The sequence below is a fragment of the Lynx rufus genome, unplaced genomic scaffold (assembly GCF_022079265.1).
Source record: "Lynx rufus isolate CCGP_SWC_20201006 ecotype Redwood Valley unplaced genomic scaffold, mLynRuf1.p SCAF_1, whole genome shotgun sequence".
Lineage (NCBI taxonomy): Eukaryota > Metazoa > Chordata > Mammalia > Carnivora > Felidae > Lynx > Lynx rufus.
The window spans coordinates 108,144,616-108,160,315 of NW_025814823.1; the positions used below are offsets into that span (position 1 = coordinate 108,144,616).

The 15,700-nt window shown below is 40.3% G+C and overlaps 2 protein-coding genes across 4 annotated transcripts in view; one reads left to right on the plus strand and one right to left on the minus strand.

Annotated features, from left to right (window-relative positions):
* Positions 1-15,700, plus strand: part of LYRM7 (LYR motif containing 7) — a 220,353-nt gene that overhangs the window by 181,207 nt on the left and 23,446 nt on the right. The window contains exon 1 of one of the 3 annotated variants that reach the window (XM_047084226.1): positions 9,337-9,404. The exons of the other annotated variants lie outside the window; for them this stretch is intronic. Coding sequence (XP_046940182.1) covers positions 9,387-9,404 — 18 coding nt within the window. The 5' untranslated portion in view covers positions 9,337-9,386. Of the gene's footprint in view, positions 1-9,336; positions 9,405-15,700 lie in introns of those variants that run through there. 3 annotated transcript variants of the gene reach the window in all.
* HINT1 (histidine triad nucleotide binding protein 1) lies at positions 1,058-5,068 on the minus strand. The gene is made up of 3 exons (XM_047084237.1): positions 4,915-5,068; positions 2,562-2,666; positions 1,058-1,379 (listed from the first exon to the last, which is right to left on the minus strand). Exons 1-3 carry the CDS (start codon positions 5,023-5,025, stop codon positions 1,215-1,217), a joined length of 381 nt encoding a protein of 126 aa, XP_046940193.1. The 5' UTR covers positions 5,026-5,068; the 3' UTR covers positions 1,058-1,214.

A 15,700-nucleotide genomic window follows, 5' to 3' on the forward strand; every position in this document is an offset into this window, starting at 1 on the left:
GTGGTCTGGAACAGAACCTGCAATATCTCCAAGTTATGACAGTAGAGGCAAAAATCTCTTTATTAAATGATCCTGTATATCACACAAAGCATTTCAAGAAGCAATTACTATCATCAGCTGGTGCTCTCAAACAGTTTGCTTTCCAGACTTATGAAAGGACTGATATGCAGAGTTTAAATGAACTCTTGGCACACTTGTAGTACATGTTTGAAAAAGACTTAACTACTTTCTTTTCTTTTTAATTAAAACCCATGCCATAAGAAAAGGGCTTTTTAAAATTTAATTACTTCTTATTTTGTAAGTCAAAATGCGAACAGAAAAAAATTATAATCAATACAATAAAGTACCATATATGAATGAAGCAAGAAAGGAGATTTAACTTGGAAAAAAAGTTACACCCACTATTATTTACAGAAATTGGTTGCTAGACAACTACTAGTCTGTGGAAGGCAGAAAGGCAAGACTAAAAAAGTATGTTCTGATAAGGAGAACTCAGACCTTGAGATTCCTTCCTTAATTCCACACAGCCAGATTCTTGCACAACTTAAAATATTTTTATAAGTTTTCAATGTGGAAAGTTAATTCTAAGTAATATAATTATAGTAAATATTCAGAGAGTTTAGATAATGAAAGAAATAACAACGTATGGCTTCATATGGTCATCAAAGATTCTGTGACAAATCTACTTTTATTCCTTCCAAATTACCCCAACAGTCCAGGGGGAACATGGGCTTGACAAAAACCATTGCTTTTAGACCCAAAACATTCACTTTCTGGATCAATCACATCAGATACTCTTTTGTTCTTAAGTATTGAGAGAATTAGATTAGAAAATCTCCACCTGGACTAATATTTTACCCTAAAAGGGTATTGCAAAGCTAAAACTCAATTTGTGAAATCTTGTATTTGTCTTCAGAAACCAGTCATACCATTTTAACAATGTACATATGTTTAGTATACATTAGGGAGAAAAAAGAATACCCAAATTATGAATTCTACCTTCATACATTCCAACATTTTTTTTTTAATAAAGCAAACACAGGTTTCAGAGAGATTGTAAACCATGCAACATTATCTTTTATTATTTATGGGCTTTTAAAATTATTCCCTCAATCTCTCCATACACAGGCAAAAATACGTATACTACTTAACATATTGGAACTTGCAAATATTGATCATTGCCTAGAGAAGGGAAAATTATCCCTAAAACATGTTTAACCAGGAGGCCAATTCATCTGCCGACCTCCAAGAACATGGAGATGAACGTGATAGACAGACTGTCCCCCATCTGAACCTTCATTCACCACCATTCGATAACCCTTCTTCAGGCCCAGATCAGCAGCACATTTCTTGCCAACAATCATTAAATGTCCAAGAAGCTGGAAAAGAAAAAAAAAGTTTCTTAAGTATAGGCAATTTACAAGTTTTTGCCATTAAATAACATACTACCAAGTTGAAATATTAAAAGACCACCAAGTTGAAACATACCTGTCTGGACAAATTATTTGGTAACTCTTAGTACTAATACAACCTAATTTACAATTAAAAACCCATTAAGATTAGGTATTTATGCATCACTAATTCCAATAAACAAATCAGAGGTAAATCTCAATTAAAACAATGGTAAAATCATATTCCAAGAGGTATTTAAATGTTCTTAATAAAGCAAGATATATCCTGCTTTCTTGTAATAGGAGAGTATATCAATCGGGATAAGTATGGTTAAGCTATGGTAACAACCACCCCAAATACTGGTTTATAACAAAGATACATTTCCTGTGCTCACTACATGTTCATCACAAGTAGACTAGGCTCTAAATAATACATCTTTTTTCACGTTGAAACCCAGGCTGAAGGAGTAGTTTCTGTGTGATCATAGGGGGAAAGGGAAGAGAGAACATGACAAACCAGGTACTAGCTCTTACAGTTTCTATGCAAGACATACCACTTCTGCTTGCATTTGCTGGCCAAATCAAGTCATATGACCAGGCCTGATATCAATGAGGCAGGAAGTTTTAAAGCACCCGTGAAGGAGAACAGCCAGTACTTACAAACAATTATACAATCAATCACAAGGAGCATTAGGAGAATATTTAACTGAGGCCTGTATGTCTGGCAAAATGAAATAATGATTTTTCTTTCCTTTAATAGCATTAATAGAAGAAGACTCACTGAATTTCCCCTATATGACGTACTGTTTCTTTATTAAGGAAAAATAAGTCTCACCAACTATTCCTCGTTAGGAACCATTTTGTTTAAGAATATTGTGGTGATAGATATTAACTTGAGTTCCTGTGGTCATTTCATAATATACATATATATAAACATTATGTTGTACACCTAAAACTAACAAAACATTATGTGTCAACTATATCTCTATTTAAAAAAAAAAAAACCCTCAAATTATTTATACATTGCACTTCCCTAGTGATTATCTGGTTTGTTCCCTCAGTACTGTCCTTAGGAAAACGAAAATGTGACATCACTTTCAGGTCAAAATTTAGTCTCCCAAATTTAAAAAAAAAGGCAAGAAAATAAACTGTGTTGGTAAATTTACTTACACTTTCATCATCATCTTCTGCTACAGAAATCTGGGATATATGTTTCTTGGGTATCACCAGAAAATGTGTTGGTGCTTGAGGAGAAATGTCATGGAAAGCAAGACACTAGAGATAAGGGGGGAAAAATCAGTTTTAGTATATCATCTTATAGGCTACATTTATTCTTTCACACTAATCCCATGGGAGGCACTGTATTAGATGCTCAGAAATCAGAAGTGTACAAAATACATGTGATCCCATGGTCCCTTTTCATGGAACTTACAGCCTAATGGGAAGGCTGGCCTTAAAAAAGGGTATAATTAATTAAGTTAGAAATCTACCTATTTGTTACAAAGGAAAAGGGTGAAATACATGATTAACATAGAAGAACCTGATTTTGAGTGGGTGATTACAGACAACCATGCTGAGGTGGGGAAATTTATGTATGTATGTACGTATGTATGTATGTGTATTTATTTTTGAGAGCAAGAGAGAGAGAGACAGACCGACAGAGCCTGAGTGGAGAAAAGACAGAGGAAGACACAGAATCCCAAGGAGGCTCGAGGCTCTGTGCTGACAGCTCAGCAGGACTGGAACCCAGGAGCCGTGAGATCATGACCTGAGCTGAAGTCACTCAACCAACTGAGCTACCCCAGGCTCTATGAGTTAGGGAAATTCCAAAAGTTAAGTAGAAATTAGGCATGCTAATCCTTGTCTACCTTTCCAGTAGAAACTGCAAACTCTTCCTGCTGAAATCATATTGTCTTCCATCTCTCTCTACCCTCCCAGGCTTTTTCAAAGACCATTCCCTACTGCAATGGTCCTCTCTCCCCTCTCCAACCCCAACTTCTAACTTAATCTGCTATTCATTTCTCAGCTCCCAGCATATATAAAATTTCTGAAAGAAATCTGATTCCCCTCCCCAATGTCCCTAGGTTAGAAGCCCTGATTGTGCAATTTCCTGTTTTTTTTTTCCTTTACTGCAGTGATCAGCTTTGTAATCATGTATTTGTCTGATATTTGACTAAGACCTATTTCTTCCCCCCTTACTCAACTATTTAAGTAATATTCTATTCTTTCATTGACACAAGGAGAATAGTTAGCATTTAGACAAATTACATACCACATGACTATTTCTGTATCTCTTGTTCTCTAATGAAGGCGGAAGCTACTTAATAGAACCTAGCCCTACTCAAGTGTCTCAGGAGTATTTCTATTTAGTACTCCACACAAAATGCTGTATCATTTAGACTGCTTCATGCAGTTATACTTCTTGGGGCGTAGGTGGTTCAAAAGTCAATATTTCAATAATTTATAAAAAGCAAGTGAAAATATTTAAAAAGACGCACTTTTTAGAACAAAATAACTTTCTTCCTAGTGACAAATAAAGGTATCCAAATAAAATCACCTAAAGGAATCTAATTAAATCTTGGATAACATTTTGAATCTAAGAATGCCATAGGAGCATCAGAAGAATGTTTCCCTTATATTCTATATTTCTTAAAGTTAATTTAACAGAAAGTTACAAAAGTATTTGTCTAAATCATCCAACCTCCTGCCCAGCTTTGTCTCAGATCCAAACTCATAAATACAACTGCTTACTAAATATTTTATACAAGATGTCACATCAACTCGGACTTTCTCAAACAGAATTTCACCTACGGTGAAATCAACAAAAACTACATGCTCAGTCCCTTGGCAGAAAAACTGCTTCCTGTCAAACAAGAAAGGAACCATTGCTACCGCGCGGGGTCAAAGGAAAGCAAATCCCAGAACCCACTCATCTCAGGGGTGGGGGTGGGGTTGACTGGCTGGCCCTCGCGGAAGCTGACCTTCGACCCCCGCACGCCCCCCGCCACCCCGGTGCACCCGGCCCCAGGCTGTCTGAGCAACGCTGAGAGGCAGCCGGGAAAGCCCAGGCGGACCCGCTGTGCGCGGGAGATCGCGGAGATTGGGCCCGAGTCAGGGCGCGATCGGATTTCTCCCTGTCAGGCAGAGCGCTGGCGAGATTGTAAGATTCCTGACACCGGCGAGGTCCGAGGCAGCCGCGGAGCCGGCGGGAGCCCACGCCGAGGAGCCAGCGCGTCCCCAACACGCGCCCAGACCTCACGGTGCGGGCCCCGCGGGCGCCGGGCAGCCTGACCCGCGCCCCGGGCTGATAACGCGTAACCGGAGCGCCGGCACGCGCCGGCAGGCCGCCTCGGAGTGGCCGCGGCCCTGCCCGCTGGCTGGGGGCCCGCGGCAGAGGCCGCGCGGGGCGACCGGGTCCCTTCCCTTCGCGGCGCCGCCAGACCCTTCCCTCGACAGGAAACCCGCGTGTCCACGGGCGACTGGCCTGCCTCTGCCCGCCAGCGAGGTGACGCCCGGTCTCTACCTGGTCATCCTCAAAAATGATTTTGGCTGGGATTTCCTTGCGAATGATCTTTCCGAAGATCGTGTCGCCACCAGGCCGGGCGGCCTGAGCCTTGGCGATCTCATCAGCCATCTCGGCCTCCCTCCCGCGCGGCCGCCCCAGGGAGAAGCTCCGGAGGAGGGAGGAGCCGGGGCAGCGGGCAGAGGGCGGGGGTGCGCGGCCAAGCCTGCGCGGGGACCGCTGCTCGGGCTCCCGAGCAGGTCCGGCGCGTGCGCACTGGCGACCTGAGCTGTGGGGTGCAGCGAGCGCGCGGGAGCCTGCAAGAACCGCCCGACTAGACCCGGCGGAAGGGAGGTTCCTGTTCGGAGACTCTAGGGAGCCACATCAAGGTCATTTTTCTTTCTTCCTTTAGTGTGTCTTGGGGAGTGGAGTTACTGTATACGCCCTTCTTCCCTTGCTTTATGGGCACTTGTAGGAAAAATTAGGTACTGTAACTGAAAAGATTTGATAATCCAAGCATGTTTGCTGTATGAGACACTGTACCACGTAATTTCTCAGCCACAGAAAGTTTTGGCTCCAGTAAGTAAGCCCTCCTTGCGTCAGTTTTTTTCTCCCTCTAGCAGTGGTTCGCACAACATGTTAAAAATCACTTGAGGAACTTTTGAAAAATCCTCTTGAATCTGGCCTCACTCCAGATCAATTAAATCAGACTCCCAGGTTGGGACCCAGGCATCAGTAGTTTGTAATCCTCCCAGGACTCTTCTACAAAGACTTTTTCCCAGAAGTAATCAACATAATGTAAGATGCCCCACCTTAAAGGAACAATACCTTTCTTAATTTGACATACCCCTTCAAATCTTTGTTGCCTTTTAAAAGTTTTATTTACTCTGTGTCCACCCTCTCATATTTTTTTTAACCCATTTCCCTCTTGCAATGTCACTAAGGAAGTCCCACTTATAAAATTCTGTTGGCATTTACAATTCTCATCATACTAGACCTCTTGGTATCATTTGCTACTGTTGACCATTTCCTCTTTTCAGGTATAGATTTCACTCTCCTAGTTTTCTCTTACCTCTCTGGATGCTATTTCTCCTTCACAGTAAGCCTCCAGTTCCAGACTTCTCAATGGGTTCCGTTCTTAGCCTTCTTCTCTAGCTAATATTTAATTTCTACATATCGTTATTAAGAAAAATTAACTATAGCTCCAGGACTACTTATGTGATTATACTTTACCAGTTTGTATTGCTTTGTCCACTACCAATAAAAATTACTGATAGTAGATCCTTCGAATCTCAAGTGTCCCATTTGCTACTTTTGCTATCAACAACATTATTGGGGCAATTGGCAAAATCTAAGTAATGCCTATAAATTGGATAGTAATTTTGAAAGTTATGTTAATTTCCTCACATAACCACAACAAAATTATCAAAATTAGTTGATATGGGATGGGGTCTTATAATTCAGGTTTCTAAGTGATGTATTTGCTGCTGACCCTGGAATCATACTTTGAGACCCACTGATGTAAGAGACTGACCTTTTTGTAGAAATAAAAAAACACTGAAGTATTTAGGCGTATAGGGCTATCATGACCGCAGCTTGGTTTCAAACAGTAAAGAAATGAAGAAAAATGTTCATATATAGAGACCTAGAAAAGGATAACACCATTTGTAGTAAAATGTGAACATTTGGGGAATCCAAGTGAGACATGCAAATCCTGTTATTCTTGAAACTTTCTTGTAAGACTGAAATTGTCAAAGTAGAAAGTTAAAAAGAGATATATACTGGTTTGGATAATAAATATGGTCATCTTTCACTCAGATTTTACCATATACAGAATAATGATTCTCCAGTATGTATCTCCTGACCTACCTTACCTCTTAATTCCAGATTGGTCTATAGTATATATTACTGCCTACTCACTATCTTAATATGGATGTCTGTCAGGCACTTCAAATTTATATTTTTACTCTTTGCACAGTAAACAAACACACAAAACTCCTCTTGGCAGCATTCTACATCTGCTATAATACCATTCATCAAATTGCTCAAGTCAAAAGCCTTGAAATCATCCTTAACTCTTCTTTCTCATATTTGCAGTATATATCATACATCTAATCACTCCTCACCTCTTCTACTACATCACCCTAATCCAAGCTATTATCATATCTTGCTTGGAGTACATTGAGAGCCTCCTAGCTAGCCTCTCTGCTTCTTCTGTAGTCAGTTTGCCATTCAGCACACAAAGAAATTTTTATAAAATACCAATCATGATGTCATTCTCCTGCTGGCGAGGCATTTCATCACAGAATTAAATCTGAAATATTGGCCTTGACACATTAGGTTCTTATGCAATCAGGCCCATGGCTACTTCTTCATTTCCTTCCATTTCAACCTTATTAACTAGCTTTACCCCAACTGGGTGTGGTAGGCAGAAGATGTCCTTGCCCTAATCTCTGGAGCCTATGAATATGTTACTTTACGTGGTAAAAGGGATTTCCAAATGTCATTAAATTAAGGATCTTGCAGTGGAAGAGATTGCCTGGATTGTCCAGGTGGGCCCAATATAATCACAGGGACCTTTATAAGTGAAAAAGAGACACAGGAAAGAGAGGAGATATGATGATGGAAATAGAGGTGACAGTCAAAGATTGAAGATGCTCTCCTGTTGGCTTTGAAGATGGAAGGGACCACAAACAGGTAGCATTCCAGAAGTCACAAATCTGAGTTTCACTGGGCTAAAATCATGGTGTTATCAGGGCTGCATTCCTTCTAGAGTCTCTAGAGAAGAACAGTTCCCCTTCCTTACCTTCTAGAGGGTACCAGCATTTCTTGGCTTGAGGCCTTTTCCTCTATCTTCAGAGCCAACAGCAGAGGATCTTCAAACCTCTCCCTGTCTCTCCTTCCTTTTTTCACTTCTAAGGATCTTTGTGATTACATTGGGCCCACCAGACAATCTAGGATAATTTTCCCATTTCAAAAGCCTTAATTTAATCACATCTGTAAAGTACCTTTTGTCATATAAGGTAACATCTTCAGAAGTTCCTAGGATTTAAACAGTACACCTTTTGGAGTCCTTCATTCTGCCTACTGTATAACTGCATGAACTTATGTGAGGAACAAGTTGGAATTTCTTGTTCAGTTCTGGGTCCCATACTTTGAGATGTTACCAAACTCATACTCCTAGAATAACCAATATAGTCACCTCATTTATGGAACAGCTGAACAAACCATACAGATTTATCTAAGAGAAGCTTTAGTACTGAACCGATTAGGGCACTATGGGAACTGTATTTTCAAGTATTGGCAGGTGAGGGGGTTTGCTTAACTGACTACAGGACCCTAGTTAGCCAGAAATTATAACAATAAATTATGAATTTTCAGGAAACTGCTATGATTCTAAACTGGAAATAAAGAAAAGCATGTTTCAATCATTCTTTACAAATCAGAAGGCAGAATCATGTAGTGTCACTAGATCATCTATTGTTTCCTGGATATTTTTCCTGTTTCCAGTATATTTGGTTTAATTGCTTGGTTATGTTAAACACTCATCTGCAGATCTAAGGAATTATAATTAAAAAAAATCAACTATTATCTTGCTAGTCTTATGATGACTTGCAACATTCTTTAAAATGACGTAAATCAGAGAAGGAAAAAGGTCTTTAAGATCCACTGCTTCAAATCTTTCATTCCTAATAAAAAGTCGGTTTTAACTAAACGTTAACCTGAAAGGCTGTGAGGTAGGGAAGGCAAACAGCGATTATGCAATGGGGGAAAGGTTTAGATTTTTCTTGAAGCTTGCAAGGTCCTAAGTTAAAATGTAGTTAAATAACATTTCCGACCTCTTGACCAGCAAAACCAAGGAGTAGAGTAAGCCAAGCAGAATGTGTCGAGGGTAAGACTGGATTTTCAGGTGCAACATAGGGTTTGGTATCCCAGACCTCTATTTACTAGCCGTGTGGTATTAAGTAACTCTATCTCACCTTTTCGGGGGATTAATTTAGACAAGCGCTTTGGGGCATCAGCATTCCAATCAACAGCCGCTGTAGTAGTTAGGGTTTGGCCCTTATTTACGCACACTTTCGCAACTAGGAAACGTTAACATAAGTGTTCTTTAATAGATAACTCCAACCCCCAAACAACAGGTATAACGTATCGGTCTAGAAACCATCCACTAAACGTAACGGACTCTCTGCGAGACCGGAAGTGACTCTGCCCCTGACTAACATGGCGTCCAGGTAATTTCCGTTCTCCTCTCTCCAGTAATTGAGCTCGGCACTTTCTCGCGGTTTTACCAGACTGCGGGAGTTTAGCAAACTGTCTTCCAGGGTCCTCTGTGGGGGCGGGTTACGAAGGGGATTCTGCGCAGTGATTGGTTGCGGCACGATAGGAACGTGACTTCAGGTAGTTGGATAGTCCACGCCGGGCAGTGATTGGTTGTCGAGAGGCGGGGCGACTCGACCACTGAAGAAGTAGCCGCCGCGGCGCGGAGAGCCATGGGTCAGGCGGCCAAGGTGACAGGGTCCGGGGAGGGCGTGGGTACGATAGCGACGGGGAGGGAAAGCGGTGGCCTTGCGAAGCTTGTCTGTAACTTCAGTAGATACGGGTTTAGGATCCTTCACGGAGGATGTGAACGTTGCCGCTGTGGAGCCCGGTGACCAACTCCGAAGGGCCGTCGAGGTTTTGTGCTGGTGCGGAGGGAGGGCAACACCAGTGCTTCTCCCTCTTTTTCTGGGGTGCCAAAGTATGTGTTTCCAAGCCATGCAAGGCTGCGCTTTGAGTTCTGCCCCTGTTTCATCCCCACACTGAACGTTTGTCTGAGGGACCACTTTTACGTCCTTGAAAGGTGGACGAAACGCCAAATGCACTCCTGCGCCACAACCATCCGATGAGATGAGATGAAAAGTTCAGTCAGATAACCGGAAAGTACACTGAAGTCTGGGAACCAAGGAAACCGAGGACCCTCAGAATCACTTGTCAAAAATTAACACCTGAGGAGACAGCAGAGTCCTGTGAGACCTGAGTGCTCGGAATGAGCTTGGGAAGTGATGGGCCCACCAGGCACTTCGCTGAAGACCTGGTCTCAGATTCATTTCTCATTAAAATGATAAAGGTTCCTGGCTGGGGCACACTTCTCAAGACTAGCCATTCCTAACCTTAAATAAGAGCGTGACCTGTTGGGGCCTGTCACTGTTGCTGCAGTATAAGCCTGGAAAGGTGTAGTGAGGAAAAGCACTGCTTATGGTTGGTCAACAATAAGGAACAAACAAGCGGTGCTTCGTGTTTTAGTGAATTTAGTGTTCCTACTACCTTTTAGTATATGTCACAGCACCAATAGAAACAATTTTAAAGAATTATTCAAATGATTTATTGCATATCCATTATAGCTATCAGTAATGCCTTCAAGCCAGCATTTAGCCCTGTACAGTGTCTAGGCATAGTGGATGTAAGATAAACAGACTATCTTTGCTTCGTAAAGAAATCTAGCAGTTAGGAAGATTTCGAATGGAAAATACAGTGTATTTTGTGAGATTACTGGCATTTAACCTCTAGAGGGACGCAAAAAAATACATCTCATAGAAGTATAAGTTGAGTCCTGACGTTTGATTAGAAATTTGCTAGGAGGGAAAAAAAAAATTGATAGGTGAAGAGAGAAAAGAATATTCCAGAAAGAGGAAGTACTATATGGAAAGTTATTGAAGTGGGAAGTTGCTTGAAAAACTTTAATACAAAATAAATTAAATAGGATTCATTCCAAAAACACTTTTGGGAAGATCTACCATGTATAGAAGGTACTTATGGTAAGTGTGAAGAATACAAAAGTGACCAAGAAGTCTTTGAGGAAGTATGGGACCACAGCAAGTAAGCATTTGATTAACATACAGTGTCGGAGGTACCCAGTGCTGTGGTTGTCCCTCAGGAACATATAACCCAGACGTATAAAGGACAGGTAAGTAATGACTATCTAAAGAGCAACCCAGGGGTGCCTGGGCGGCTCAGTCGGTTAGGCATGTGACTTTGGCTCAGGTCATTATTTCTTCGTTGGGGAGTTCAAGCCCTGCATGGGGCTCTCTGCTGTCAGCACCGAGCCCACTCTGGATCCTCTCTCTCTGTCTCTCAAAAACAAACATTAAAAAAATTTTAAGGGAACCTAGTTCTGAAAATTTCCCATATACTCTTAATATTAATCCATTATAAGAAAATTGAGACAAAGGCTGACTAACTTGTCCAAGCTTAAAATAAATGTCAGTGTCCTATTCCAACTGATCTGCCTGTAAAAAAAATCCACTTTCCATATATGCTACCTAAATTATCTAATATAAGCAAATGAGGAAGAGAACATAATGTGTAACTTAGTTTTCTTCCTTTTAATAAAAAAAATTTTAATATGAAATTTATTGTCAAATTGGATTCCATACAACACCCAGTGTTCATCCCAACGGGTGCCCTCCTCAATGCCTATCACCCACTTTTCCTTCCCTCCCACCCCCCATCAACCCTCTGTTTATTCTCAGTTTTTAGGATTCACATAAGAGTGAAAATATATGGTATCTGTCTTTCTCTGTATGACTGATTTCACTTAGCATAACACTCCCTAGTTCCATCCATGTTGCTACAAAGGGCCATATTTCATTCTTTGTTATTGCCAGGTAGTATTCCATTGTGTTTATAAACCACAATTTCTTTATCCATTCATCAGTTGATGGACATTTAGGCTTTTTCCACAATTTGGCTATTGTTGAGAGTGCTGCTATAAACATTGGGGTACAAGTGCCCCTAGGCATCAGTACTCCTGTATCCCTTGGGTTAATTCCTAGCAGTGCTACTAGTGGGTCATAGGGTAGGTCTATTTTTAATTTTTTGAGGAGCCTCCACACTGTTTTCCAGAGTGGCTGCACCAGTTTGCATTCCCACCAACAGTGCAAGAGGGTTCCCGTTTCCCCACATCCTCTCCAGCATCTATAGTCTCCTGATTTGTTCATTTTGGCCACTCTGACTGGCATGAGGTAATATCTCAGTGTGGTTTTGATTTGTATTTCCCTGATGAGTGACGTTGAGCATCTTTTCATGTGCCTGTTGGCCATCTGGATGTCTTCCTTAGAGAAGTGTATATTCATGTCTTCTACCCATTTCTTGACTGGATTATTTGTTTTTCAGGTGTGGAGTTTGGTGAGTTCTTAATAGATTTTGGAAACTAGCCCTTTGTCCGATATGTCATTTGCAAATATCTTTTCCCATTCTGTCGGTTGCCTTTTAGTTTTGTTGATGGTTTCCTCTGCAGTGCAGAAGCTTTTTATCTTCATGAGATCCCAGTAGTTCATTTTTGCTTTTAATTCCCTTGCCTTTGGAGATGTGTCGAGTAAGAAATTGCTGTGGCTGAGGTCAGAGAGGTTTTCTCCTGCTTTCTCTAGAGTTTTGATGGTTTCCTGTCTCACATTCAGGTCCTTCATCCATTTTGAGTTTATTTTTGTGAATGGTGTAAGAAAGTGGTCTAGTTTCAACCTTCTGCATGTTGCTGTCCAGTTCTCCCAGCACCATTTGTTAAAGAGACTGTCTTTTTTCCATTGGGTATTCTTTCCTGCTTTGTCAAAGATTAGTTGGCCATACGTTTGTGGGTCCAATTCTGTAGTCTCTATTTATTCCATTGGTCTGTATGTCTGTTTTTGTGCCAGTACCATGCTGTCTTGATGATTACAGCTTTGTAGTAGAGGCTAAAGTGTGGGATTGTGATGCCTCCCTCTTTGGTCTTCTTCTTCAATATTTACTTTGGCTATTCGAGGCCTTTTGTGGTTCCATACAAATTTTAGGATTGCTTGTTCTAGCTTCGAGAAGAATGCTGGTGCAACTTTGATTGGGATTGCATTGAATGTGTAGATTGCTTTGGGTGGTATTGACATTTTAACAATATTTATTCTTCCAATCCATGAACACGGTGTTTTTCCATTTCTTTATATCTTCTTCAATTTCCTTCATCAGCTTTCTATAGTTTTCAGCATACAGGTCTTTTACATCTTTGGTTAGATTTATCCCTATGTATTTTATGCTTCTTGGTGCAATTGTGAATGGGATCAGTTTATTTGTCTTTCTGTTGCTTCATTATTAGTGTATAAAAATGCAACTGATTTCTGTACATTAATTTTGTATCCTGTGATGTTGCTGAATTCATTATCAGTTCTAGCAGACTTTTGGTGGATTCTTTTGGGTTTTCTATGTATATTATCATGTCATCTGCAAAAAGTGAAAGCTTGACTTCATCTTTGCCAATTTTGATGCCTTTGATTTCCTTTTGTTGTCTGATTGCTGATGCTAGCACTTCAACACTATGTTAAACAACAGCGGTGAGAGTGGACATCCCTGTCCTCTTCCTGATCTCAGGGGGAAAGCTCTCAGTTTTTCCCCACTGAGGAGGATATTAGCTGTAGGCTTTTCATAAATGGCTTTTATGATGTTTAAATATGTTCCTTATATTCTGACTTTCTCGAGCGTTTTTATTAAGAAAGGCTGAATTTTGTCAAATGCTTTTTCTCCATCAATTGACAGGATCATATGGTTCTTTTCTTTTATTAATGTGATGTATCACATTGAGTGATTTGCAAATATTGAACCAGCCCTGCAGCCCAGGAATGAATCCCACTGGATCATGGTGAATAATTCTTTTTTTATGCTGTTGAATTCTATTTGCTAGTATCTTACTGAGAATTTTTGCATCCACATTCATCAGGGATATTGGCCTGTAGCTTTCTTTTTTTGCTGGGTCTCTGTCTGGTTTGGAATCAAAGTAATGGTGGCTTCATAGAATGAGTCTGGAAGTTTTCCTTCCCTTTCTCTTTTTTGGAACAGCTTGGGAAGGATAGGTGTTATTTCTGCTCTAAATGTCTGGTAGAATTCCCCAGGGAAGCCATCTGGTCCTGGACTATTTGTTGGGAGATTTTTGATAAGTGGTTCAATTTCTTCACTGGTTATGGGTCTGTTCAAGTTTTCTATTTCTTCCTGTTTGAGTTTTGGAAGTGGGTGGGTGCTTAGGAATTTTTCCCATTTCTTCCAGGTTGTCCAGTTTGTTGGCATATAATTTTTCATAGTATTCCTTGATAATTGCTTGTATTTCTGAGGGACTGGTTGTAATAATTCCATTTTCATTCATGATTTTATCTATTTGGGTCATCTCCTTTTTTCTTTTTGAGAAGCCTGGCTAGAGGTTTATCAATTTTGTTTATTTTTTCAAAAAACCAACTCTTGGTTTCATTGATCTGCTCTACAGTTTTTTTAGATTCCATATCGTTTATTTCTGCTCTGATCTTTATTATTTCTCTTCTTCTGGGTTTGGGGTGTCTTTGCTGTTCTGCTTCTATTTCCTTTAGGTGTGCTGTTAGATTTTGCATTTGGTATTTTTCTTGTTTCTTGAGATAGGCCTGAATTGCAATGTATTTTCCTCTCAGGATTGCTTTAGCTGCATCCCAAAGCATTTGGATTGTTGTATTTTCATTTTCGTTTGTTTCCATATATTTTTGATTTCTTCTCTAATTGCCTGGTTGACCCACTCATTCTTTAGTAGGGTGTTCTTTAACCTCCATGCTTTTGGAGGTTTTCCAGTTTTTTTCCTGTGGTTGATTTCAAGCTTCATGGCACTGTGTTCTGAAAGCGTGCATGGTATGATCTCAATTCTTTTATACTTATGAAGGGCTGTTTTGTGACCCAGTATGTGATCTATCTTGGAGAATGTTCCATGTGCACTGGAGAAGAAAGTATATTCTGTTGCTTTTGGATGCAGAGTTCTAAATGTATCTGTCAAGTCCATCTGATCCAATGTATCATTCAGGGCCCTTGTTTCTTTATTGATCTTGTGTCTAGATGTTGTATCCATTGTTGTAAGTGGGGTATTAAAGTCCCCTGCAGTGACCACATTCTTATCAATACGGTTGCTTATGTTTGTGATTAATCGTTTTATATATTTGGGGGCTCCCGTATTCAGCACATAGACATTTATAATTGTTAGCTCTTCCTGATGGATAGACCCTGTGATTGTTATATAACGCCCTTCTTCATCAATTGTTTCAGCCTTTAACTTAAAGTCGAGTTTGTCTGATATAAGTATGGCTACTCCAGCTTTCTTTTGACTTCCAGTGGCATGATAAATAGTTCTCCATCCCCTCACTCTCAATCTAAAGGTGTCCTCAGGTCTAAAATGAGTCTCTTGTAGACAGCAAATAGATGGGTCTTGGTTTTTTGTTTTTTGTTTTGTTTTTGTTGTTGTTGTTTTTTTTTACCCATTCTGATACCCTATGTCTTTTGGTTGGAGCATTTAGTCCATTTACATTCAGTGTTATTATTGAAAGGTACGGGGTTTAGAATCATTGTGATGTCTGTAGGTTTCATGCTTGTAGTGATGTTTCTGGTACTTTGTGGTCCTTGCAACATTTCACTCGCAGAATCCCCCTTAGGATCTCTTGTAGGGCTGGTTTAGTGATGATGAATTCCTTCAGTTTTTGTTGTTTGGGAAAACCTTTATCTCTCCTTCTATTCTGAATGACAGACTTGCTGGATAAAGGAATGTTGACTGCATATTTTTTCTGTTCATCACATTGAAGATTTCCTGCCATTCCTTTCTGACCTGCCAAGTTTCACTACATAGGTCTGCTACTATTCTTATGTGTCTATCTGTGTAAGTTAGAGCATGTTCAACCCTAGCTGCTTTCAGAATTTTCTGTTTATCCTTGTATTTTGTCAGTTTCACTCTGATAGGTTGTGCGGAAGATCGTTTCAAATTACATCTGGAGGGAGTTCTCTGTGCCTCTTGGATTTCAATGCCTTT

Excerpts from the sequence above, each read along its gene's own strand:
- HINT1 (XM_047084237.1), bottom strand. The coding sequence starts at position 5,025 with ATGGCTGATGAGATCGCCAAGGCTCAGGCCGCCCGGCCTGGTGGCGAC. Across the intron at positions 2,667-4,914 it reads TCATTTTTGAGGATGACCAG|TGTCTTGCTTTCCATGACAT; the intron begins GTAGAGACCGGG and ends CCTTATCTCTAG. Across the intron at positions 1,380-2,561 it reads CAGAAGATGATGATGAAAGT|CTTCTTGGACATTTAATGAT; the intron begins GTAAGTAAATTT and ends TTTCTTTTCCAG.